We start from the raw sequence: 26,590 nt of genomic DNA, 5'->3' as shown, positions 1-26,590 counted from the left end.
CCATGAAGTTCATTGTCAAACTGAAATATTCTGCAAAATTTTAACTTGAAAAGCAAAGGCTAAAGAGCTGGATGGTATGCACAAGAACTCTACTTGCCAACTTGTGATTGCATTCTGACAGCTCACTTTCCTGGGAGAGGATCTTCTCCTAAAAAACAACAGGTGTAAAAGGAGCAGCAAACTTGTTTCAACAGACATCAGACAAGATGGCTTTTAAGAGATGTAACTCAAAAAATCCCCAGTTTCTCTGCTGACGCAACGTCTCAACACTGTTTTCTACAAAGTGATGATGGAACTACCGTATTTTTCAGAGTATAAGACGCACATTTTTCCCTCAAAAAAGAGGCTGAGAATCTGGCTGCGTCTTATATACTGAATACAGCATTTTTTCGTCTCCTGAAACCCTTCCCCCTTCACCAAAATGGCCGTGCATAGCTTTTAGGAGGCTTTCAGAGAGCTCCGGGGGCTGGGGAGGGCAGAAATTTGCCCCCTCCAGCCCCCAGGAGCCCTCTATAAGCTTCCTAAAGGCTATCCATGCCCTGTTTTTGACAGGAAATGGGCCCATTTTCATGAAAAACCGGCCATTTTTTGCTCATTTTTCACCCACCCAGGAGTCTTATACTCTGACAAATACGGTAAATTATGATGATGATGTCTTACCAAAGAGATACTCATATTACCATATTTTTTGGAGTATAAGAAGCACCTTTTCCCCTCCCTAAAAGAGGTAGAAATGTTGGTGCATCTTATACACCGAATACAGCCATTTTTGGCCATCCTGAAGCCCCGCCCCCACATCCCATTTTTGTGAAAAACAGGTGAAAATGGGCCATTTTTCACAAAAAACTGAGGCATTTTTCCCTTTCCCCAGGCCCAGCAGCACTCTGCAGGCTTCATGAGTATAGCCAGTTTCTATAGTTAACAATAAGGATATCCCAGCCATTAAAATAAGCCACTTAGCCTTAAAGGATAATGGTCATCTGTACTACAGAGATCTGGTTGCTGAGAATACAGGAGTGGTGGGTTCCTACCGGTTCGGACAGGTCAGATGAAACCGTAGTGGCTTGGCAGCCTGGGACACTGAATCGGCAGCGGACCCTGGTCTGCCATGTCCCCCAACTAATTCTCCAAGCGGCGCCATAGGCGGTGCCATCCTTGTTTTTTGCTTCGCGTATGCGCAGAACATTTTTTATTGCACTGTGCATGTGCGGTACGCACAGCACCCCCATGAGCAAACCAGCAAGTAGCGCCTGCCAGAACACACCCCTCGGTTATCTCCAGCATTACTCTCAAGCTGTTCAATTCATTGCCTCCATTACTAGGCTTCATCCCAAATTGTCCACTTTCTGAAAACTTAAAAGTTTTTTTAATTAATCAATTATGTTAACATAGATTCCATTTGGTTATGTTTTATCTTTATCTGTCTTGGAGATTCTCAGTCATCCAGGTCATGGTTGTCCCAAAGGTGTTTTCAGGAGGCAACTGGATTTTCTTGTTTTTTTCTTGAAGATGTTTCACTTCTCATCCAAGAAGCTTCTTCAGCTCTGGCTGGATGGTGGGGAATGGAAGGATTTATTTCCTTGACTGGCCTCCTTTGGGATATTTTATCTTTATCTGTGTTGAGGCAGTTTAAAAAAGCAAGGAAGAATTACCATGTTGCACATTGTATGAGGGAACAAGTGCCCAAGAATAGATGCTCGCTCACAGAGAGTTTTTTTTAACTCCATTCTCCCCATCCTTTCTTTTAACCTATTTCAAATCATACATTACCTTAATTGTTCTGATTACCTTATATCTCTCTTCCATTATTGAATAATTATTAGCAATAAAACCCCTTGACTTTTATTTAGTTTTCGGAAGTAAGGTTTTTAGCTGATAAATTATAACCAACTACCTTCTGGTTTAATGATACTTTTTCAGAGGCACCATCTTATTCATCCAAGCCTAAATGAACAAAGTGGGAGATCTTTTCTCTGCAAAAAGAGCTGCAGTATTTTTATGAGCCTGAATCTCTACCCTACCCTCCACTTGTTAAGTAAGAATAATTACTAATGTTTAGCATTGTAGAAGATCAATGTCTTGTGCCAGTCCTTTCATTGAAGAAACATTTTTGGTAGGAAAAAAGATATTTCATCCTTTATATCTGAACATTGTTCTGGTACGCAAATCCATAGTCAGTGAATAGTTCATCTAAATGTAATCTAAATGTATATCTGAAATCATATACGGTATATATAAAAGCAAGGAGACACAAGATAATTGTGTTTGCTATATCATCCCTCTCCCCCATTCTTGCATGAGCCAGCCTGTCTTCTATGTCCACAATCTCTCTTTACTTGAATAGGAAGATTAATAAGAAGAATTCTTGAATTTATTAAGTTTCAATTCTGCAAATATATAAGAAGGGGGGAGGGGTATGATAGAGCAAACACAATTAGCTTATGTCTTTTTGCATGATCCTTTATGTCGCATAACAGCATAGTTTGATTATAATTGTAACAAATAGGCCCATAAGTAAGTACACATGTTCATACATGCTTTTTCAAGTCAGCCAATGTTCAAATGTCTGTATTTACACAACATGCTAAACCTAGTTAATTTAAATTGTGGTTAGAATTTTGTGCCTACGTAATACAAATGCTTTTAAAGAGCTTCAGTGGTGCAGTGGTTAGAGTGCAGTACTGCATGCTACTTCTACTGATCACCGGCTGCCAGCAGTTTGGAAATTCAGGTCTCATTGTTCTAGGTTGACTCAGCCTTCCATCCTTCTGAAGTGGGTAAAATGGGGTCCCAGATTGTTGGGGTCAATATGCTGACTCTGTAAACAGCTTAGAGAGGGCTGTAAGCACTGTGAAGCAGTATATAAGTCTAGGTGCTATTGCTATTTTTGTTTAGCTTATATTCAATATATTGCACAAATCCCCCAAATGAATTCGTCCAATTGTCAAAATTAGGAATGTTGACAAATCTAGACTAAACATAAACAGCCCATGCATCAATATAGTGTGTGAACACCCCTTTAGTATATATTAAAGGGTTCTACCCAGTGGTGGGTTCCGGATCCCGTTCCAACCGGTGCGTGCATGTGTCTTAGCGCCTCCACGAGCCTCCACAATACTCCAGCTGCTCAGCGGAGCGTTGCACAGGCTATGTACACGCTGTGCATGGAAGCGCTGAAGAATTAAAAGCCAGTAAGGAGCTCAGACAGGTGAGTGAGTCCTCTGAAGCACCGTACCAGAACGGTATCCAGTGATCCGGGCAGGCTCCAGTACGCCCATACTGCTTGCAACCCACCACTGGTTCTACCTGATCAGAAGTGGGTTCCTTCAGCCAATAGGTAGTAATTTCGGGTGGACACGTGACCCATACCAGTTCTACCCTGGGGGCCACCATCTTTTATTTTCTGTTCTGCACATGTGCAAAGCAATCTTCATTGAAAAAATGTAAATTTTATTCCTTTTTTTAATGTTGTGCGCATGCGCAGACCATTCTAAGTGCAAATGCATACACACGTGTGCATCTGGTGTGTTCATGAGCACGTGCTAAAAAAAAATTTGGGCGCTGAACTGGTAGTTAATGGCAGTAGGAACCCACCCCTGTACCTGATTCCTCTGAAAATGTTTAAAAGTGGCAAATGCAAACTTTGGTCATATTTATACTGCTTTCAAAACATCCTGGGGATAATATCAGGAAATGAATAGAAAATACAGTTTGGGTTTTATGCAAATTTCTGAAAGAAATGATCCCAAAGAAATTCTAATCTGTATAAAATTGACAACAATTGAAAAGACATTAACTGTACAACTATGCTGAAAGAAATGGCATGGAATGAAAATTGCAAGTTACTCAAGTCTATTCAAAGCTGGCAAACAGAAGAAAAGCTTCAGAACTAGGCAGCTACACCTTCCTGAGGTGCATCACTATGCTCTATTATCATTGTCCTATTGTAGTCTTCACCTGGAGAGAATTTGACCCAGAAAATGTTCTTAATCACTTGAGGCATTCAGAGTAGTCTCACATTCTGTGGTGAGGTAAGGCACACACTGCAGTCACAGCGGATGGCTTTGGGGTATGTGAAGAGAGGATCCACAGTGGCAGCACAGTTTGGCAGCTTCACTGTCATCAGTTTGGTCTCATTGTATGTGCAGACTCGTGTGGTGGGCTTCAATATAAGGGGGATCCAGGATGGGTTTCTGTTTATAAAGAGGGAAAAAACAAAAATTAGCCTTCTTCTGGATTATCTCATCTAAACTAGTGACTCTGCAATGTGTCAAGCAGGAATCTCTATTATGACTCGCTACTCAATCATTTGACTGGAGATGACAAGGGCTGAATTTAGGAGCTCCTCCTTGAAAAGCAGGTGTTCCGTCCCTGGTACTAAGTGTCGTTACAAGATAAGATGTTGGGATGGCTTAAATAGGTTTCTAAGTTTTAAATAAATTAATCTATTGGCTGAAACATTATGCTTTCAAATATCAGGCTTTGAGTTTGTAACACATCTGGCTAACTATATTTAGATAGCCTTTGCTGGAAGCATTTTTTTTCTGCTCCTTGATTGTTGGTCTAGTGTTAATCTATACTAGTTGAATGATTACTTGATCCAGGTTTTAAAGGCGACAAAGCTAATATTATGTTTTAACATAATCCAAAATAACCTAACAATCTATTAAATAACACCCCCACACCACTATCTCAGACAAAGAAGCTAACAGCAGACAACAGCCTAATCAAGGAACCAGGGGCGACTTCTGGCTGCTGCTACTGCCAGTTCGCTCAGGATGTGCACGCTTGATGTGGGCTATGTGTGCATGCACAGTATTTAAAAATGCTTCTGTGCATGCGCAGAAGCAAAAACAAGATGGCGGCACCGGTAGGTGCCACCAAAAGAACCGTTTCGGGGGCGTGGCAGGCCAAGTTACTACCTACTCATCTGAACCAGTAGGAACCCACCTCTGCAAGGAGCCTCTAGGACCACCCACCCCATCAACACTGACACGGCAAACCACTAGTATATAAAATGAAAGCAAATCCCACTCCCTACTAACACTTGTGATGTTGTCTAGATTGTTTGACAACTGCAAGAAAACAATTAAACTCAGAGAGTACCAGTTCAACTCTGAGCTACTCATATGCCTCTTCTCAATATCTGAATTTAGATCCTTCACTTCCACCCGTAGCTTCCTAACAGTACAATTGCCACAGTTCTGAGGCCAGAACTAGAAATAGACATATTAGTAGGTATGGAATAAAATGTATCACTTGTAAATCAGGGGCTCTAGTTTAATCTCCAGGGAATTTTCTGTCAATGGAACATAAAGAACAGTTTCCCGTTAAGTGTTTAAGTCCTAAGAAGCTTCCTGAATTATATAATTAAAGCATTACATAAACTCTGCAAAATGCTTTGACATACAACATTAAAGCTTAAAAATGAGAGGGAGGAGGGTCAAGGAGCCTGAAATTTTTAAGCAATTGATTGTCATTAAGGAACAAACCTCCCTTCAATGCTCTGGATATCTGTAAGGCCATTGAATTGTGCATCAAAAAAGCAACAAAGGGGCCCGGCCCTGCAGCAGTACTATATGTCTCGTTATATGGTGGATCAGGCCCATTTCCTTTCAGCCGTGGCTTTGCAGTACCAGTTAATCATAGAATATCAATGAGACATGCTGGCTGAACCTTCCATGACCACATTTCTCAATCCCTGAAAACTCAGCAGAAATATTTGGCATTGATTTGACTTTTCCCTTTTAATTCATGATAGTTGCTATCTTAGATGCATCCGCCTTAATAAATGGACTCAGGACTGGGCAGATACATACTAAGCACTGCCAATGTCTCATAACTGGAGGAGAAGGCCTATTCAGGCATTATAGAAACAGATTACTGCAGCAGGTGAGTTGGGAGCTGACTACTCCCATTGCAGTGGTGGGATTCCAAATCTTTTCCTACCGGTTCTATGAGAGAACGCTTTGTGCACGCATACGTGCCTAACACATGCTTCGTGCATGTGCGCGGCACTCAAAGACTGTCCTCAGTGTCAGCGCTGGTGAGTTGAGCTGTTGTTTAGCTCAGTTGAGGCACAGCAATCCGCTCTGCAGCGCTAATTAGATAAGCTAATAAAACAAGGGAATATAGGACAAGGAATGGCAGGAGCAGGAGGGTGGGATCATCCAAAGGGGGTATACCAGTTCTCTGACTATTAAAAATTTCTGCTTCCAGTTCACCAGAACAGGTCCAAACTGGCTGAATACCACCTCTGTCCCATTCCCCATCTCTGTGTGATATGTACGACACAAACACTCCTTGAGACTTTTTGTGTAGGGCTGAATAACTATGACTTCCAAACAATTTGTGCGATCACTATTTTAAATCAGGTTGTGCCTTTTTTCTGCCTTCTGACATTTAGTTGCTTCCATATTGATATGTCTCTCTAATCCACATAAAGCAGCACCCATGTATTTATAGAACATTGAGGTGATGATATCTGCTTCATCTTTTGACTTGAATCCTGCATTTATACCACTATGGACATGATACAATTCCATGGAAGTGCTAAAAGAGCCAAAGAGAAAATATAATGTTGAACACACACAGTAGCTTAGGTTCCGGAGAATGTTGGCTTTCATTTAAAAACAAATATGTTTCCAATGTTTACTGTTAATGTCTCCTGAAAACTAAGTGAGATACTGCCGGAAGTTTTTAGAAATCAGAAAGCGAAACTTGGAAGCAGGTTTTCAATATCCTGGCTTTCTCACATAATTAGCAAATGGAACAAATTTTGCAAAATAGAAATTAGGAAGTATTCCTTGATTTGCATAATATAGTCATCATCTCGGTCAGGGGTCCCCAATTCTTCGGACATTTCTTAATATCAGGTCAAGAAAATATGCATTATCAGAATAGCTCAGGGAGCAGGTAAATACCTCTACATGAAATGCTGGAGACCTGTTACACAGCAGTACTGGCAGCATAGAATGGGTTACTGTGCATTTCAAACAGGCATCTTCTTACTCCTTTTACCATAGATGTGGCTGGATCTGGGATCTCCTTCACCAAAATCATCTCCTTGCCACTAAAATGTACCCCTGCCCTTTAAAACATGATCACTAGAAACCTGGACAAGATAGCCAATCCATACAATGAGCCATGGGTCATTGGTCTTACCTCCCATGTCTCACAGCTGGCCCCCAGCAAGCATCTGTGGTGATGCGCAGCCCCTTGCATCCAGGCTTCTTGGCTAGGAAAGTGAATTCTCGCACAGCACAGCCAATGAATGTCTGCAAGTTTGTGTTAGAAGGCTTGAGTGTAGTGATGCAGCTAGCCAAAATCAAGAGAAATAAGATGGTTTGGGTCATCCTTTGACATTTCATGCTCTAAGAAAAGCAGCAAAAGAAAAAAGATCAGGTGACGAATTGAACTAGGATTTTTTCACAGATATCATAGTCTGTTAAATATTCATGACTGGGAGAGACATGGGAATAAGGTCAGCCAATGATAGGGATAGCAACTAAGCCAATGGGAGCTTAAACAAATCTGAGTCTGTGCAAAGAGTTGAAACAGAAACTTAAGCAGCCTGCTGCTCTGAGAATTAAACTATCAGTCTGCCTAGGCTTGTCTGCTGAAATGAAACTAGCTGCTTGTGTTTGCCTATAACACTCCTGCCTTGGGTTACTTGGAAGAACCACCAGTTGGTATGTACATTTATTCATCTATTCTATGTATATAAAGAAATTAATGAATCCAGCTGAATCCATTATCTCTGTGTGTTTTCTGGATCTGATTTTTATGCAACAAACTCTGACATAGTCTTTGGATAAAATTGCATCCTGTTGCTGACATTGTAAGGAATTTGTTAGTGAGTAGACCAGATTGTACATACAATTGCATAGATTTTGCAGTTCTGTTGCAGACAGCTGAGGGAGGGAGGGAAGAGGTTTGATAAGATTCTTATTTCTTAGATTCTTATTTTTCTGGACACCTAACTTTTCTTTTAAGGTCTTGGCTATTTTTAGACACAAAATTCCTAGAATAATTTGAAGTCAGGCATTACTTAAAATCTATTCATTAATTAATCATCATTTTATTGCCCTCATCTCAAACTTCCTTAGGGATTATTTAAAGAGTATAGAATACTTACAAATAAACAAATAATGAATCGGCTACAGGGGCCAATCTCATTGATTAGTCAACATAATTGATTTATTATTTTGTTTATTACAAGTACTCGCCAAGTACTACACAGGCAAGAGCCATGGGGCACAATGGTTAGAATGCAGTATTGCAGGCTGACTCTGACCACTGCCAGGAGTTAATTCTGACTGGCTTAAGATTGACTCAATCTTCCATCTTTCCAAGGTCAGTAAAATGAGGACCCAGATTGCTAGAAGCAATATGCTGACTCTGTAAACCTCTTAGAGAGTGCTGTAAAGCATTATGAAGCAGTATATAAGTCTAAGTTCTATTGCTATTATTAAGATGGATATTAGTTACAGCAAAGTGTGTGTGCACCCTTGGGAGTCCTGGAAGAATAGGTTAGGGATATATGGTCATGTATTTTCTATCTATGGAGTCAAAATGACTTGATGACATAGAATCAATCAATCAACCTTACTGATTTACATGTAATTATAGCAATCTAAAGGGATGCGGTGGCTCAGTGGCTAAGACGCAGAGCTTGTCAATCAGAAAAATCGGAGGTTTGGTGGTTCGAATCCCTAGCACAGTGTGATAGAGTGAGCTCCCATTACTTGTCCCAGCTTCTGCCACCTAGCAGTTCGAAAGCACGTAAAAATTGCAAGTAGAAAAATAGGGACCACTTTGGTGGAAAGGTAACAGCATTCCATGTGCCTTCGGAGTTTAGTAATGCCGACCACATGATCACAAAGAAAGACGAAGAGACATCTTCGGATAGCACTGGCTCTTCGGCTTAGAAACAGAGATGAGCACCGCCCCTAAAACCAGAAATAATTGTACACAAGTGGGGGGGAACCTTTACCTTTTACCTATAGCAATCTAACATCAATTTGTTTACCATCTAAGATGAAACCATCAATTTTGAAAGATAGAAGAAGAAGCAGCCAGCGAAAACATAATAGAAAATCATCACAGGACTAGAATGAAATATGAATGAGATTGTGTAAAACAAGATTACAGAAAATAATATTTGGACCATCTCAAGGACTTCTGTTTCTTGAAATTCTTTCTTCTTAAAAATTGGGACTATAAAATAGTCAATCCTTGTTTTTATATCCCTTCAGTTTTTACTCATTTCAAAGAGTTTCAGTATGACACAATTCAAAACCAACGGTGAACTGCCTTTACCCTTTCCATGAAAATTATATACCAGATCCTAACATCTGTACGCTTCTTTGGTGGTAGTGATATTCTTTAGTTTTTCTCCTATGTGGTTGCAAGATCCATTTGTTTTTGCACAGCATTTCCTTAGTTCTGAACAGTGGAACAATGGGGAGTGTTGTTTAAAAGTCAGTTTGTCACAAAGCCTGAATCTCATTTGTGTTTGACTGGCCCAAGGTCACCCCCAGCTGGCTTCTGTGCCTGAGGGAGAGACAGCAATTGAATCTTCCTACTCTTAATCCAGGACCTCAATTAAGGGGTGACATCCACTTACCTTTGCTATCGGTTCGGCAGCAATGTGAGCGCGCACGCGCTCTCACTTCACTCGCACGTGCCACCTCCATGCATGCACAGTACCTCTCGCGCATGTGCAGAGCAACAAAAAGGTAAGGTAAGCAAACAGCAAGGGGGGGGGGGGAAATCCACTGTGCCACGTGATTTATATTAGCTAGAAAGCAGGAAAGCCTGCTCTCTAGCTAATATAAATTGCGCGGCACAGTGAATCATTGGAAAAACCAGATTGCCTGAACCGGTTTCATTTATTTTACTACTGGTTCAGGCAAACCAGTAGCATTTTTACTATTGGTTTGGCCGAACTGGGCCGAACCGGTAGCATTTCACCCTGCCTCCATTACTATGTCACACAGCTCTCTGTGAATATATACATATCTTATATCTAGAAATTGAGTCATTGGTTCACAAACATAATTTTTCAATAAAACATAGTATATTATTAATAATAATAATAATATTTTGGGTCCTTAATTGACTTATTCTTCGTCTTCTCTTATTTGCCTCAAAAAAAGCTGGAGGAGTGATTTGCATCTGGCAAAAAGTAGCAAAATCTCTTACCTAGCTTGATGGGTCAACAGCACTGATTTCTCCCGCTGTCGTACTTGTGCTTGAAGGTGGTTGTTTGCAAAAACCAGGAGACCTGAAACTGTAACTTCTTGCAGGTTTTTTCTCTCTGCACCTCTCCTCACCAGCTGCCTCCTAGCCTGCTTAATTGCTCAAATTTATAGGCAAGAGCCCTGTCAGTCAAATCACAATGGAGGCAGATCCTTACATGAACAAGCAGCATCAAAGGTACTGGGCTAGAAGATGAGGTGCTCCTTTGCAATGCTTATTAATTTCAGGAGTATTGTTTGTTCTCTAGCATCACCTGATTGAAACAAAAGGAACACCTTGGTGGGGCTGTAGAATCTTAATAAGGAAAGAATGAGAAGCCCACTGGATTCTCCCCCCCCCCTTTGTGGCATTTTCAAAGTCTTAAAATTCTGAACTATGTGAAGTCAGTCTCTCAGTTATCCATTATGTGTGTGGGGGGGGGGGGGGGGGGGGGGGGGGGGGGGAGAGAGCTAAGTCCGTTAGACACACACCCACACACAAAAAAAGGATACAGAAAATCCTGGGTTAACTTGAATGTTCTTGGCATTTTTTTTTATTTTGCATATATGGGTTTTAGATTACTTTCTTGTTTTGATTTTTGTGTAGTGATTATTCAAAGGCATTAACTCTGTGTGTTTGTGTATATGTGTGCAGCTCTGGAAACCATCACCAATGTATTTATTCGTTCATGCATTATTTAAAGATTTTTTTTTCAACTCAGCCTAATCCAAAGATTCTGGATAGTGTAACAACTGAATAAACACATAAAAATAGCATATAAGATTAATCAACCCACCCAAGAGGGATACCATAAAATAATAAACTAGAGTTCAAACTTTAACTTTCACTCTAGTGGAATAGAATTGTTTTAATCAATGTATGGAATGGCAAGACGCAATTCAAGGTGTTGGTCATTACCTTTAAAGCCCTACATGGCTTAGGACCAGTGTATCTGCGAGACCGCCTACTGCCATATACCTCCCAATGGCCGATAAGATCCCACAGGGTGGGCCTCCTTCGGATACCGTCAGCCAGTCAGTGCCAGCTGGCGGGCCCCCAGAGAAGAGCCTTCTCTGTGGCTGCTCCGGCCCTTTGGAATCAGCTACCCCCAGAGGTCCAGACCTTGCCCACTCTCATGGCCTTCAGGAAGGTTGTTGAAACCTGGCTGTTCCAGCAGGCCTGGGGCTGTTGACCTTATTGGAAGGCCCAGCCCTGACTAGAACGAATGTGTGTTGTGAGTTTTAAATTATTTCTTATTTTCCTTTTTTTCCTTTTCCTTTTTTCTTTTTCTTTGTAAGCCGCCCAGAGTCCTGCAGGATTGGGCGGCCTATAAATTTAATAAATAAATAAATAAATAAATAATAAGAGAGAGGAATCAATATCACTTAGGGAATGTGTGAAAGTCCAGGGGTCTGTATGTTTTCATCACTATTTCTTTTTATGTAAAACATCCCAGAAATCTCATTTACAAGAACACCTATCAGTCGTCTCCTCATTTGCTTTACTGACAGTGGACAAGGAACAAGCACCATCTGAAAGATAAGAGAAAGAGGAAGGCAATAGCACACATTTCTAGGATCCTGATCAACTATGTCTCCCAATGCTAAAGCAGGAATGAGCAACCAGAAGCTCCAGAGTTGCAAGTGAAACTCCCCTTTTTATATCTCCAAGAATCCATTCCACCCACAATTGTCAAGATTCCTATCTTCTTATGGTGAAAAATCATAAAATCAATGTCCTAAAATGGATTTAAAATAATTTGAACAAGAAAACCACCAGCATTCCCATTCCCCAAAAACCAGAAAACAAAGAAATCCTTTCCCACGCCATCGTGCCCATGTGCTTTACTAACAAATGTAACAGAATTTCAGTCCCAGTCCAGACCAAGGATGATCAGCACAGCAAAGGGAAGTCTGTCCTTGCACTAAGGAAGCAGCAAGTAGTACGTCTGTCATCTGCACCTCTATAACTGTCTGGTTTGGTTCTGCAACCCAACAAGACAGACACAGACTTCAGAGGATAATCAGAACTGCAGAAAAAATAATTACTGCCAACCTGCCTTCCACTGAGGACATGTACACTGCACCCGTGAAAATATTTACAGACCCCTCACATCCTGGGCATAAATTGTTTCAACTCCTACCCTCAAAATGACCCTATGGAACACTGCACACCAAGACAACGTGACACAAGAACAGTTTTTCACTCTGCTAAACAAATAATTCCGTCATCACTGTCAAACTATTCACTAAGGCTGCATTACTATTAGTCTTCTCATTGTTCCTATCATCCATCTCCTCCCCCTTATGACTGCAGGACTGTAATTTTGTTGCTTGTATCCTTATGATTTGTATTGACATTGATTGTTTCCTGATTGCTTATTTGTACCCTATGACTATCATTAAGTGTTGTATCTTTTTATTCTTGATGAATGTATTTTATTCTCCTTATGTACACTGAGAGCATATGCACCAAAGACAAATTCCTTGTGTGTCTAATCACACTTAGCCAATAAAGAATTATATTCTATTCTATTCAATAAAAAAAATACTTACTATGCAAAATTAAGGGTCTTCCCAAAATCAAGACCCGAATAAGGCAAACTCCCTACTGTTCTCTCCCATGGTTGCATATCCATCCAAAAAGTCTGATTTACAGATGACAACTGGAAGGAATATATTGTAGAGATCCTAAATTTGCCATAATATTGGATAGAATATGGTAATACTTTCAGACAGTTTATCTGGCTTATCATGAAAAGAAATGAGTTAATGTACTACACACATACACATGCACACTTGCTTGATCCTCCTCCCCCTTTTAAATTCTGTTGTATATAAATGTTGCCCTGGAAACTGCTATGCTGATGGAAATGGTGATACTTGTGAGACTTAATTTGTCTCATTCGAGAAAAAACTGTTCCCAGTTTTCTTATCCTTCTAAGCTTCTGATAATGATCACCCAAGATAGGAAAGCCACAATTTTCCTAATCGTCTTACTCCTTTGCATACATAACATCAGATCAGCTTATTACTGAGATGCATATCCCATTTTTTATTTGAAAAAAATCAATACAGCTTACAGTTAAAACTAAAAAGACAGTAAAAGCTAAAATCTGAAGGCAAGAATACTTTGTACCACATCCACTAATATGTGGAACGTTACTCTCAACAGCTTTCTTTCCAAAAGAACAAATAAGAAAATATAAATCGATGAAGAGTTGAATCCGAGGTATAGTGGCTTTGGGAACTCAGGATCATCCAATAAAAAAAGCAAGAAAACTATATAGCATAGCAATAGCATTTAGATCAGTGGTTCTCAACCTGTGGGTCATGACCCCTTTTGGGGTCTTTTGGAGGCTTTTAAGAGGAGACTAGCAAACATTTGTCTGAAATGAATAGAATAACAAAGTGGAAGGTCTTCTAAGTCTTCACTTCAGACAAATGGTTATCCAAATGTTATAGGGTCTCTTGCTTCAGCAGGGGGTTGACTAGAAGACCTCCAAGGTCCCCTACAACTCTGATATTCTTTATTATATATTCCTTTTGTAAAGGTTCCTGGGTCATAGCTAAAACAGTTTAGCCACTGTGACTATTTTAAAATTATCTTACAGGAGCTGGATTAGCCTCTTTGGACTAGACCCTTTGAAGAATTTCACTTTACTACTCCCTTTCCAAACAAGAGGATAAACAAATTCATTTCTGCTGTGCAATTATATCAAAAAGTGCCACATGACAACTTTTTATGCCAATAAAAATAAGTCAAAAATATAGCTTTGGATAATACCATTACATTTTCTGTAAAGAGACACAGGCCCTATTCAATTCAGAACTGATTAATTGAAAGAGGGAAAACAAGTTCAATTACACAATGGATTCATTGTATATTTTCCATTTCCCATTTTGTTTCTTTCTCAGTGAACTTTTTATGTTTGAATTAATTGCAGATCAAGATCTGATAAGAACAATTCTGGCACAATTCAAGAGTTTTCAAAAGACGGTAATTTAAATTAAGGGAGGGGACTGTAACTGACTACAGGGAGCATTTCACGCTTTAAAGATTTTTGCAAAATACCGTATTTTCACGACCATAAGCCGCACCGGATTATAAGCCGCAGTATCAGTTAACATTAATTTTTCAAACTTTTTCCATATATAAAGCACACCGGGTTATAAGCCGCACGTTTTTTTTGCAATTACTAACGAAATCGCAACCTGCCACTCCTTGCACTCCGCACTATATGATACCCCCCCCCCGTTCGTCCAGTAAGGTCGGGGAGGCGTTGGGCAGAATTGGGAGGGAGATTTTCAAAGAAGCGCACCAAATATCTCCCGCGAACTGAATCGGCTTTAATAAAGCAATTACCTGCTCAGCTTTAGTTCCCTTTGTGAAAGTTAGAATCCGCAGCTTGAACCCGAGAAACTATTAATCCTTCTCCCATTAAGCGCTATTCCATCAGACCTCCCCATTAAAACCAATCGGAGGAGAAAGCCTGGGCGCTGGGGAGGGAAACTGCTCAGACGGTGGAAGGGACGGGAGGCGCGAACGGAGAAGAAAGCCTGGGCGCTGGGGAGGGAAACTGCTCAGACAGTGGAAGGGACGGGAGGCACGAACGGAGAAGAAAGCCTGGGCGCTGGGGAGGGAAACTGCTCAGACGGTGGAATGGACGGGAGGCGCGAACGGAGAAGAAAGCCTGGGCGCTGGGGAGGGAAACTGCTCAGACGGTGGAAGGGACGGGAGGCGCGAACGGAGAAGAAAGCCTGGGCGCTGGGGAGGGAAACTGCTCAGACGGTGGAAGGGACGGGAGGCGCGAACGGAGAAGAAAGCCTGGGCGCTGGGGAGGGAAACTGCTCCATATATAAAGCGCACCGGATTATAAGCCGCACTGCCGGTTTTTGATCAAATTTTAGGATTTTCAGTGCGGCTTATAGTCGTGAAAATACGGTACTTTAGGTCCTTTCTTCCAAAAGTCGATTCTTGATTCTTTGCAATTTCCAGGCATGGGACTTAATCTTGTCCTCTGGAGCAAAGGAGAATACTTTAATTCCATCTCCTATTTAGCAATTTTTCAAATATGATTGTTGCCATTATCTCCCCATAACCTTGTCTATTGCAGAAGAAGTGGTTTGAGTAATTCCTTCTAGGCCTTGATTTCTAGAACCTTTAACTCTGTGGTTCTTCTTTTCTGGAGATGCACCAGTTGCTGAAACCTGCATCAACTGTGATACCCAATCTTTAAGCAATGTTTAAAGGTGGCCTGACTAATTCAGACTACAATAGAATGGTGATCTTGTGACTTGGACGCTGGGTTTCACATAATGTGACTTAACATCACATTATGTTTTCCAGCAGCATCCAACTGTGGATTTGTATTTTGCTAGCAATCCATTAAGATACTTGGCAGTCTTTATGTATAATAAATATATAAACATTTTTTAACATGATATCAGTGTTCCAATATTTGAGGGGCTGCCACAAAGAAGAGGGGGTCAAGCTATTTTCCAAAGCACCAGAAGGAAAGGCAAGAAGCAATGGATAAAAACTGAACAAAGAGAGAAGCAATCTAGATAACTAAGGAGAAATTTCCTGACAGTGGGAACAATTAATTAGTGGAACTAGCTTGCCTTCAGAAGTTGTGAGTGCTCCATCAATGGAAGTTTTTAAGAAGAGATTGGACCACCATTTGTCCAGAATGGCATAGGAGCTCCTGCTTCTGCAGGGAGTTGGAGTAGAAGACCTCCAAAGTCCCCTCAAACTCTGTTCTGTTCTGTTTTGATAAAAATAAATGTTACTGGACATTGATATTTTGCAGCATGGTATCAGTAATACTGTCTGTCCGTCTGTCCATCCATCCATCCATCCATCCATCCATCCATCCATCTATCTATCTTCTATCTATCATCTGTCTATGTATCTATCATCTGTCATATGTCATCTATCATGCAATAGCAGTAGCACTTAGACTCATAAATTACTTCATAGTGCTTTACAGCCCTCTCTAAGCAGTTTACAGAATCAGCATATTGCTCCCAACAATCTGGGTCCTCATTTTACCAACCTCAGAAGAATAGAAGGCTGAGTCACCCTAGAACTGGTCAGAATTGAACTCCTGATGGTGGCAGTGAATTAACCTGCAATACTGCATTCTAACCTGTTTGTCCATCCATCCGCTATTCGCCATCCATCCATCCATCCATCCATCCATTTATCTATTATCTATCTATTATCCAGCTATCATCTATCTATAGCTATCTATCATCTATCTATCTATCTATCTATCTATCTATCTATCTATCTATCTATCTATCTATCTATCTATCTATCTATCTATCTATTTATCTACCTATCATCTTTTTCAAAGGCTTTTAAAGGCTAATTCCACTAGTCCAAATGCGGGGATGCACCCTCAGCAAAACCAGTTCTATACTTGCTGTAAAACTATTTCAACTCTTTTCAGAAGCCGTTAAAAAGAATTATCACTTGAAATCACGGGAGGGGCAAAGGGTTGGCTTTAAAATACAGCTTTTTTTTAAATGAAAATAACCACCTCCCTTTCAGCTCACCCACACCCTGCCTAAGTTTTCCAGGCATGATGCAACTGGGGTTGGATTTCTTGCCGTAGTAACTAATTTAGTTCCCATCACAAGAGAATCCTTTTAATGGCTTACCTAGGAATTTCTGTTTTCCCTGGCAATTAAGCCAAACACATATATTTTGCTTTCCATTCACAATAGCAATTTGAATAGTGTTCCATCAAGTGCTGAGATGAACATCTCTAGTTCATTGCTGACATTTTTGAATGCATCAAATCTTCTGAAGGTGGCCTATCCCAGAGATAGTGACATAATTACCCACCAGCTACCTTGTAAAATAGTCCCATTCTCCACCTATGAGAGATTGAGCAAAATATTCTCATTTGGGGGGAAATGTATGTACTTGAATAAGAATGGTTTTTTTAAAAGGTGATATAAAGGTAGGTAATGGTATAGAGGAGAGTCGTTAAAGAAGATTATGTTAAATGTTAAGTATAAAGATTATAATATTATAATATTATTATAATGATGGTGATGACTAAATATAATGAAGATGTATAAACATAATCTAAACATAATTGTACCCAGAATACACACTGTTTGATGAAAATTGAGTGTTATATAAATAAGACATGAAAAAAGAATGTTTTTTTTTTAAATGAGAGTAATTTTTTTTAATAGAACCACAGACGGGCCTCGCTTAACACCATTCAGTGACTTTTCAAAAGTACAATGGCATTAAACAAACACTATTTATGACAGGACCTCATAGTTGTGGCCATCGTAGCATCTTCACAGTTGATCATGATCTGGGTCCTTGGCAAACTGGCTTGCATTTACATTGTAGCATCCCACTGTCACATGATCTAAGCCAGGAGTGTCAAACTCAAGGCCCGAAGGCCAGATTCAGCCCATGGGGTTCTTAGAATCTGGCCAACTGGGCCGCCCTGGAAACAGCAAAGGACCAGCCCATGGTGCCTCTTCCAGCAAAACGAAGCATCAGAGCACCGCACACAGCCCTCTCATGCTCTGTTTTGGGCTGCGATGGCCTCCTGCAACCTCTGCCAGTGAAAATGGAGCTGTGGGGGGGGGGTGACTTTCTATCACAAAAGTAGAAAATTCTGTTCAAACAACTATGTGGCACTATGAAATACTGAAATGGCAACCAACATTTTTGTATTGTTCACCCATTTCTTCTGTGTGTAAATGCACACAAAGAACTTATGTCAGTTTCTCTTGGATCTGGTTCCAAATTGATTTTTTTTTTAAAAATATATCCATAAATTTCCACTTATTTAAAACTATGAAAATTTGAATGACTATAAAGATGTGTGTATGTGTGGAAAGACAGAGAGAGAGAGAAAAATACGTTTAAGAAGGAATGCAAACTTTTCAATCATCCATAGTCAATACGTCCATCCATGGAAAAGTTGTATTGGCAAGTCTAATATGTTATGAAAAAAACTTATTAATATAAGAATATATAATGACAAGAATTGGTTAAATTCATCTTAAATTTATATAATCATTTTTCTTTAAAAATAATTCAGCATCCCTAGAAGTAGTCAAAATAGCAAACTGTAGGACTCTAAGTGAGCAAAAGCAACTATTTTAATTTCCTACAATACTCCAGACCAGAACTATTATTATAATCTGATTACAGCAATATGAAGTCACCAATGCCAGTTCTTTAGCTGGTTTTGGCCTTCATTCACACTGAGTTCTTCCCAAGAACCTAATATATCATAACGTGTATAGTGTGTGATATGTGCAGAGCCAAGCAGTCTGGCTTTTTGTAATTGATAGAAATTTTTGTCAACATGCAGATTTTCTAAATTATGTCCAGGATTTTTTGTATGGCACCCAATGTACCCACTGGAACCACAGTTTATACCATGTTTCAATTTTGATTTTCAGATCTTGATGCTTTGTGATTTTCTTCTATTGTACCGTACCATGGTATTATTATTATTAAGAATAGTGACACAGGCTAACTCTGCCTACTGTCAGGAGTTTGATCTTGACTGACTCCAGGTTTACTTAGCCTTCCATTCTTCTGAAGTCAGTAAAATGGGGAAATGGGGACCCAGCAATATGCTAACCCTGTAAACTGCTTAGGTAAAGGTTTCCCTCACACATATGTGCTAGTTGTTCCCAACTCTAGGGGGTGGTGCTCATCTCTGTTTCAAAGCCAAAGAGCCAGTGCTGTGCGGAAATGTCTCCATGGTCATGTGGCCAGCATAACTAAACACCGAAGGAGCCCGGAACGCTGTTACCTTCCCACCAAAGGTGGTTCCTATTTTTCTGCTTGCATTTTTACATACTTTCAAACTGCTAGGTTGGCAGAAGTTGGGACAAATAATGGGAGCTCACTCCGTTATGCAGTGCCTTAGAGAGGGCTGTAAAGCATTAGGAAGCAATATATATTGCTACTGTTTATCACAGTCGACCAAATGGTTAGATTGAATTTGACATTTTTATCCACCTATCAAACCTTTCCCAAAGACATGGTGGTGGTGGTGGTGGTTGTTAAACTTGTATGTCACCTGATTCTCAGCGGCTCAGAAGGAGATTTCACAATAATAAAAGAAGTTACTATAAAATCAGTAAAAGATAAAATATAAAGATAAAAGGTGACGAGTGAAACAGACCAGATGGAAGTGAGGAAGCTCACTGGTCTACATGTAGCCTGTACTTGTGTAAGCCTATGAAATAGCAGGGGAACTTTGGAAGTGACCCAATGAATACATAGAGTTTTATAAAGAGCCTATTTCTCCAGCAATACATTTATTAAATTTAGTAAACATTATGTCATACAAAGGAGAATTAAAAAGAAATATGGACACAGTATTCAATCACGTGCCATTTCCCCCAAGAACTGGGGTGAAGTAGCTCTCCTTTTTTTTTCATTCTGCAGAAAATTTGCTTTTGTGATCTCATCCTGAAGTGTTCAAATCTTATTAAGTAGGCTGCTTGGTGAGCTGAGGTGAAGGGCTTAATCCTGTTTTCTGAGAATTCCAAATAAATGCCCAAGTTTGTTTGAGCGAGGAAATATGGAACTCAGATGCCCAAATCAATTATTAGTTCACAGATTACCACAGAAATACAAAGAACATATGTGTATAATAACCTTGAGGAAAGGGCATGTCTGTCCTTAAACCATAATTAACTTGCACAACTCAGCCATGTCTTCGTGTTTAACTAACTAGTAAATTCATGTTATCAGTGAACTGATGGCACATCTCATGACATTTCCCCCCTGTAATTCAGCCATATAGGCTCTATTTTAATAATGAACAATTAAGCTGCATTCAGCTTCATCACATCCATCTGATTTCATTAGATTTCTTCAGCACGGAGACAAAACAATTCAGTAATACCGTACACATGCAATTCCCAGCAGCCAAGGGCAGGAAATCAAGATATTTGGCAGGTATTGAATGACACTTTTCTCCAAAGGCTGTGTGAGGACAATGATATCTTTATGAGGTCATCCTCCAGTCAACATTATTTGTTTAGATGGTTCTTGAAAACCAAATGTTATGACTAGATTTCAGGGCTACCACATCTAGGCCACAGAAATTCAGGTACGGCAACGGCAACAGGGGAATATATAAAATGATGTCATCTAGTGATAGTGCATATTTTTGTAATTCAGATATGATATCCTGAGCTACATCCAGTAGGAAATGAAAAATTATTTGTGCATATTGCCCATGTATTAATACTACTTACATAAAGCATAACACCCTTTATATGGGAATGTCCAATATTCTGACCAATAGTAGTATTACAGGATCTTCCACATCATCCACTATTTGAGATTAATTTAATAGGGGATGTTTGGAGTTCTACCTGCAGGCAAAGCTCCATCACTAAGCCATCTGTTCTGAGCAAGGTCAATTTTAATGAAAGACCAAATGTCCTTGCTAATTGGGAAGAAGTAGGGAAATATTTAAATACTGGATACTGTTTATTGACTACACCAATTTAATTTTCAATTGCACGATCATTCAAAGTTAGGGCCTCATCATACTCCAACTCAATCTTAACAAGAGTCACCTGCTGTGAGGTGGGTGGCTATGTAAATACAATGAAATAAACATGACGAAATCTAGAATTTTTTACTATTCAAACCCTGCTGATATTTTCTCCTGCCTGTGCACTAGCAGTGTTAGATACCTTGTTTCTAATCTTCTTAGGGTATTTGCTATTCCCCACGCTAAATGATTTCAACAGCCTTTATAGAACAAGCCACGTGCAAGTTCACAACCAGTGAACCTGTTGCTAAAGTTGACCTCTGGGAACAGCAGATCCACCCGCCAATCAGCTGCTCATGCTGATTCAGGCTAACGTGCTGAAGCTGACCAGGCTGTTTGCTAAGGACACTAGCCAGATAAATACTGATGGATGCTGGTAGGCAGAGGCAGATTTTTTTTTTCTTATATTCCTCTGTAAAAACTAAGGTGCATCTTATACTCCAGAGTCTTATATTCTGAAAAATACGATAGGTTGTGATCTATTTTGTCGAATGCCTTGCTGATACTATGTCCACAGCAATTAGCTGGTCTATTAATAACTTTGTCAATGAATTTAAATCAAATTTAAGTGTTCATTTCTTAATTGTAGTCTTTAACAATGTACCCTAATCTCCTCTAGTCTCCAACTTTCAAAATTCCACTGGTTTTTCTTTTTTTTAAAAAAAAATCTAAAACAACAGTATTTTTGAACAGGATGGATTTTTATAATTAATTTCAAAATTTTATTTCAAATCCACCTGGACCCTTAGACTGCCTGTAACTTTCCAAAATCAATGTTATAGTCACACATTCACTGTTTATTCAGAAAACGAAACTGGACTATTTTAAACCCTTCCTTAAACTTGTTTAAAATTTCTTTCAATAAAGATTGAAGGAAAACTCACCTGGTGTTTTCAGACTTGTCAAACCAAATGTTCCATATATGTAATTCTTGACTTATGGCCACAATTGAGCCCAAAGTTTCTGTTGCTAAGTGAGACAGTGGTTAAGTAAGTTTTGCCTCATTTTTCGACCTTTTTTGCCCCATTTGGGAAGTGAATCACTGAAGTTATTACGTTAGTGACATGTGAACTTAGTTTCCCCATTGACTTTGTTAGGTGACAAAAAGTGCTCACATGATCCCAAGACACTGTAACTGTCATAAATGAGTCAGTTGCCAAACACCTGAATTTTGATCATATGACCATAGAGATGTAGTAATGGTCATAAGTGTGAAAAGCAGCCATAAATCATTTTTTCAGTGCTGTTGTAAGTTCGAATGGTCACTAAATAAACTATTGTAAATCAAGGAAAAATCTGTTTTAACAATTCATAAAACTGATTAGAAAAAAGAATTATGAAGATCCTTTGTCCATAAACGCACCAACTGTGGTTTGAGTGAAGATGACATTCTCTCATCTCTTCTGCAGTATCCTCACAAGGAGCAACTATCTGGAGCATTGTGGGTGATCTCAAGTCTTCTCCTTTTCCGGAGAATTACAGAGTTGCTCTACTTATTGCTTGTCATTCTGCCGTAGTAGTTGGCTCTGCATTCAGTGGAGCAATCTTCACTATTTCTTCCCTAGAAGTCCAGCAAATGTGGGCCAAGATTGGGAATTTGTGCTACAGCAACATCCCAGGAAAAGACTTATAACTTAGATTTCATTAGTTCATAACTAGCAAATATTTCAAGTCCCCTTGCAGAAATACTCAAGCTCACATTGATTCCAGGTAACTTTTCTTTTATTTAAATAATGATAATCATTCATTCTTTCATTCATTCATACCCATAAACTAGTTACACTGGCTTCCATATATTTTCATGGATTTCTATTTTTAAAAAGTGCAATGGACCTCAACAGTTTTACGAAGTAGAAATTAAGCTTTTACTGCCCTCTTGTGCTGAAGCCTTCAACCACAACACAATTCAAAAAAAGTTAATAAGTCATTAAAATCAAAGATCCAATCTAGTGATTAAGGAATTGGACTTAGAATGGGAATCTTGAATTCTTGCTTTACGCACCAAAGCTAATTGCTCCAATGAGTTTCCCTCAGCACTACGAAGAAAGCAGCCACAGCAAATCACTTCTGAAAATTGCCTCAACTTGTCCATGTACCAATAAAGGAGAATAAGGTTGAAATGAGGGGTCCTTGGTGCTCTCTGAGCTTACTTTTTTTCTTGCAGACACTTCATTACCAAAACTAGGTGATATCAACATTGCTAGCAGATATTCTCCTTTATTGGTACCACATATGGGTGTCAACACTTCAAAACCAGCATTGATGATGTTACTTAGTTTAGTAATGAAACATCTGCAAGAAAAGAAGCTCAGAGAGCACCAAGGACCCTTCACTTGTCCATGGGGTTGCCAGGAATCAAGATTGACAATCTTTATTATGGTCCCAGACCAGCATTACTCAAGACTGATTAAAGGTACACATATATCAGCCTTCCTTCATCTCCTTTCTCTCAGATTGTGCCTATTTTATTTAATTTATGCATTTTATACTTTTAAGATTATCAACTGTATCAAGTATTAGTTATTATTTAGCGTGGCATACAATGTGAGGGAAATCTACACAGGCTAGACACACAACGCAGTCCTGACAGCCTAGAATGCTAGTTGAGTCTGTTCAGCGCTTAAATTCCTCCTAATCATAGTGCACCATAGAAGGGGCGAACTAGAATTACACCAGACTGTTTCAAGTACTTACTAAAATAGCATATAATGCAAATAAATATGTCAGAGAAATTTTCTATAATTTTTAGTCATCATAGTTGAATACATCTATGTGACACCAATTTAGAGAAATATATGCCTCCAAAAAACTTCTAAATATGTGGATTTAATGATTAAATATAGACATGTTACAAACTTTGGAAATGAGGAATTATTTGGAGACAAAGACAGGTGATACATTTTTTAGCCTTCTCAGGATGCTATAGAATTTTGAGGTTATCCAACAATATTTGCCAGAGATTTTTATTTACCCAATTTGGACAGATTGAATAAATTATAAATTTAATAAATAAATAGATCTTAGAGAAGGGAGGAATTAGTAACTGAGGCTAAATCAGTATTTGCTTTAAGCCCAACAAAAATATGTATCTAAATATACACGTTTGTGGTAGTGAGGTCAAAATCTGCAAGATGTTAGGCACAACATCACAACTGAAGTCCCTGGGCAACATTGCTAGATATACAAAAAGGACTGTTTGATGTGCAATAACTCACCCAAGATCTTGGAGGTTTTGACACACCTATCCTTGCAGATACCCATGTTAGGATGGCTGATTTTAAATTGATTTATTGCAAATTTCTTGTTCTCTATGTAGTCCTTTTTGTCACAAATCCCACCATTGAATTGCAAATGAACTGTTTCAATAAAAATGCATATGCATTTTCTTTTGTGTGACAACTGCTCAGCAGGGTATGAAAGAACTTAAATGCTTTCTTAGATTTCTTTTTAAGCATAGCAAAATATAACAATTAAGATTTTTGAAACATCATTCTAAATCAGAAACCCTTGGACCAGAGTGAAAAGTTGTTTTTGCCTCTCTGTTAAGAATCCAACGATATATGTTTTTTTGATTATTGGAGCTTTGTGCACCATGAATGAAATTTGGGTTGGTTTTTTTTAAAACAAACAAGAGCTTAGAGCATTTGTCTGCACATGCCTCGAGCCACAATATTGATTTTACTGGATTGAATAAACAGCAAGATTAGAAGAAGGAATAGAGAAATGATGAAAAGATTGGAAAAATCTGGCATTGGATAGAAACCTATCTCAGCTGGAATTACCCCTTAGGTGTCATTTTGTTTATATTAATAAATATTAAACAATGGGCAGGATTCTGATGGATGCCAAGAAAGATGTCCATGGGCATATTGGTCCAAGAGTTGCACATTGCGGATTTCAGGTCTAAAGCATTTAATTAAGTTTAAAACGTAAGTAACAATATGTGCAATGGAATGTTTACAAAGCTGTGATCATAAGTAAAAATAGACAAAATAGTATCTTGATTCAAGCTCAATCCCTCCAAGACTGAGTGGTTGTGCTTTCCGTCATCCCAGTTTGTGCATCTTGTTCCATCTTTGATGATAGGGGGAGAAATGTTACCCCCCTCAGAGAGGGCCCACAATCTGGGAGTCCTTCTGGATACGAGGCTTAGTTTAGAAGAACACCTGACAGCCATGACCAGGAGGGCCTTTTACCAGGTTCGCCTGGTACGTCAGTTGCGCCCCTTCCTGGATTGGGATAGCAATAGCAATAGCAGTTAGACTTATATACCGCTTCATAGGGCTTTCAGCCCTCTCTAAGTGGTTTACAGAGTCAGCATATCGCCCTCACAGTCTGGGTCCTCATTTTACCCACCTCGGAAGGATGGAAGGCCGAGTCAATATTGAGCCGGTGAGATTAGAACTGCTGAACTGCAGATAACAGTCAGCTGAAGTGGCCTGCAGTACTGCACCCTAACCACTGCACCACCTCGGGATGCTCTGTGCACAGTCACTCATGCCCTCGTCCTTTCTCACCTGAACTATTGCAATGCTCTCTACATGGGGCTGCCCTTGAAGAGCTCCTGGAGGCATCAGCTGGTCCAGAATGCAGCCGCGCGGGTTATCATGGGGGTACCAAGGTGCTCCCATGTTACACCCCTTTTAGGCGGCCTGCACTGGTTGCCGGTTGTTTTCCAGGTGAGATTCAAGGTACTAATTATGACCTTTAAAATGCTCCATGGCTTAGGCCCAGGGTACCTGCACGACCACCTACTGCCACCAGTAGCCTCCCACCGTCCAGTGCGATCCCACAGAATTGGCCTCCTCAGGGTAGCGTCGGCGAGACAGTGTCAGCTAGCAACCCCCAGGGGAAGAGCCTTCTCTGTGGGAGCGCCTTCACTCTGGAATGAGCTGCCCCCGGAGCTTTGCATAATCTCCGACCTCCTGTCCTCCCGACTCACCCTAAAAAGTTGGCTTTTCCAGCAAGCCCGCCTGGCCTGAACAGAATAAAATAAATGATTAATTTAATTGTTAATTTTAATGTAATTTTTAAATTTTTATTGTTAATATTAATTGGGTTCATTTTTGGATACTTTAATTTCCTTTTAAACTTTTGTAATATGTGTTTTATGTTGTACGCCGCTCTCAGTCCTTTGGGAGAAGGGTGGCATATAAATCCAACAAACAAACAAACAAACATTCCTGAATATTTAAAAAAGATTGAAATCAATTAATTTGGTTTTATTTTCTGAGTCTTTTTATTTTGCTTCCAAGAAAGAGATGAAAGAGAAAAGGGGAGAAAGAGGGATAGAGAGAAATGAAAGAGAGCTGGAAGGAGAGAATGGGAGAGAGGGAAAAGAGAGGGAAACAAGTTAGAGAGAGAAGGGGGAGAGGGAGAAAGAAATGAAAGAGAGATGAAGGGAGAGAATGAAAGAGAGAGAAAAGAGAGGGAAACAAATCAGTGCTAAAAGCCACTCCCGTCCTCCCTCCCTTCTTCTCCACAACCTTCCCCTGAAAGCTTTTTCCCAAATAATACCAGCAGCCATTTCATCTCCACCAAAGTACACACATTGTGCACACCACACACATACACACACAGAGAGACGCATGCACGCACACCAAACAAAAAAATAAAATAAAAAATGGCAGAAATGGAGAAAGAAGTGAGACTTCCAGAAAATAAAAGAAGCAGGAAGCCGGCTCATCCCTTAAAAAGGGAAATCAATGAAGAGATGAAGGTACATCTCTGCGCTCTCCCTTTATTGTCACTGTATCGCAAGCGAGAAGGGAAGAA

The 26,590-nt window shown here is 39.7% G+C and overlaps 1 protein-coding gene across 1 annotated transcript; it reads right to left on the bottom strand.

Annotated features, from left to right (window-relative positions):
- Positions 1 to 3,986: 3,986 nt before the first annotated feature.
- On the bottom strand, positions 3,987 to 7,370 carry GPHB5 (glycoprotein hormone subunit beta 5). The gene is given in 5 exon segments (XM_032213977.1): positions 3,987 to 4,030; positions 4,033 to 4,153; positions 4,155 to 4,193; positions 7,165 to 7,182; positions 7,185 to 7,370. Coding segments are annotated over 5 exon segments (408 nt in total).
- Positions 7,371 to 26,590: the final 19,220 nt, after the last annotated feature.

The sequence above is a fragment of the Thamnophis elegans genome, chromosome 1 (genome assembly GCF_009769535.1).
Source record: "Thamnophis elegans isolate rThaEle1 chromosome 1, rThaEle1.pri, whole genome shotgun sequence".
In the NCBI taxonomy this organism is placed as follows: Eukaryota; Metazoa; Chordata; class Lepidosauria; order Squamata; family Colubridae; genus Thamnophis; species Thamnophis elegans.
Note: the sequence above shows the minus strand (reverse complement) of the source record. Positions and strands in the feature narration are given on the sequence as shown.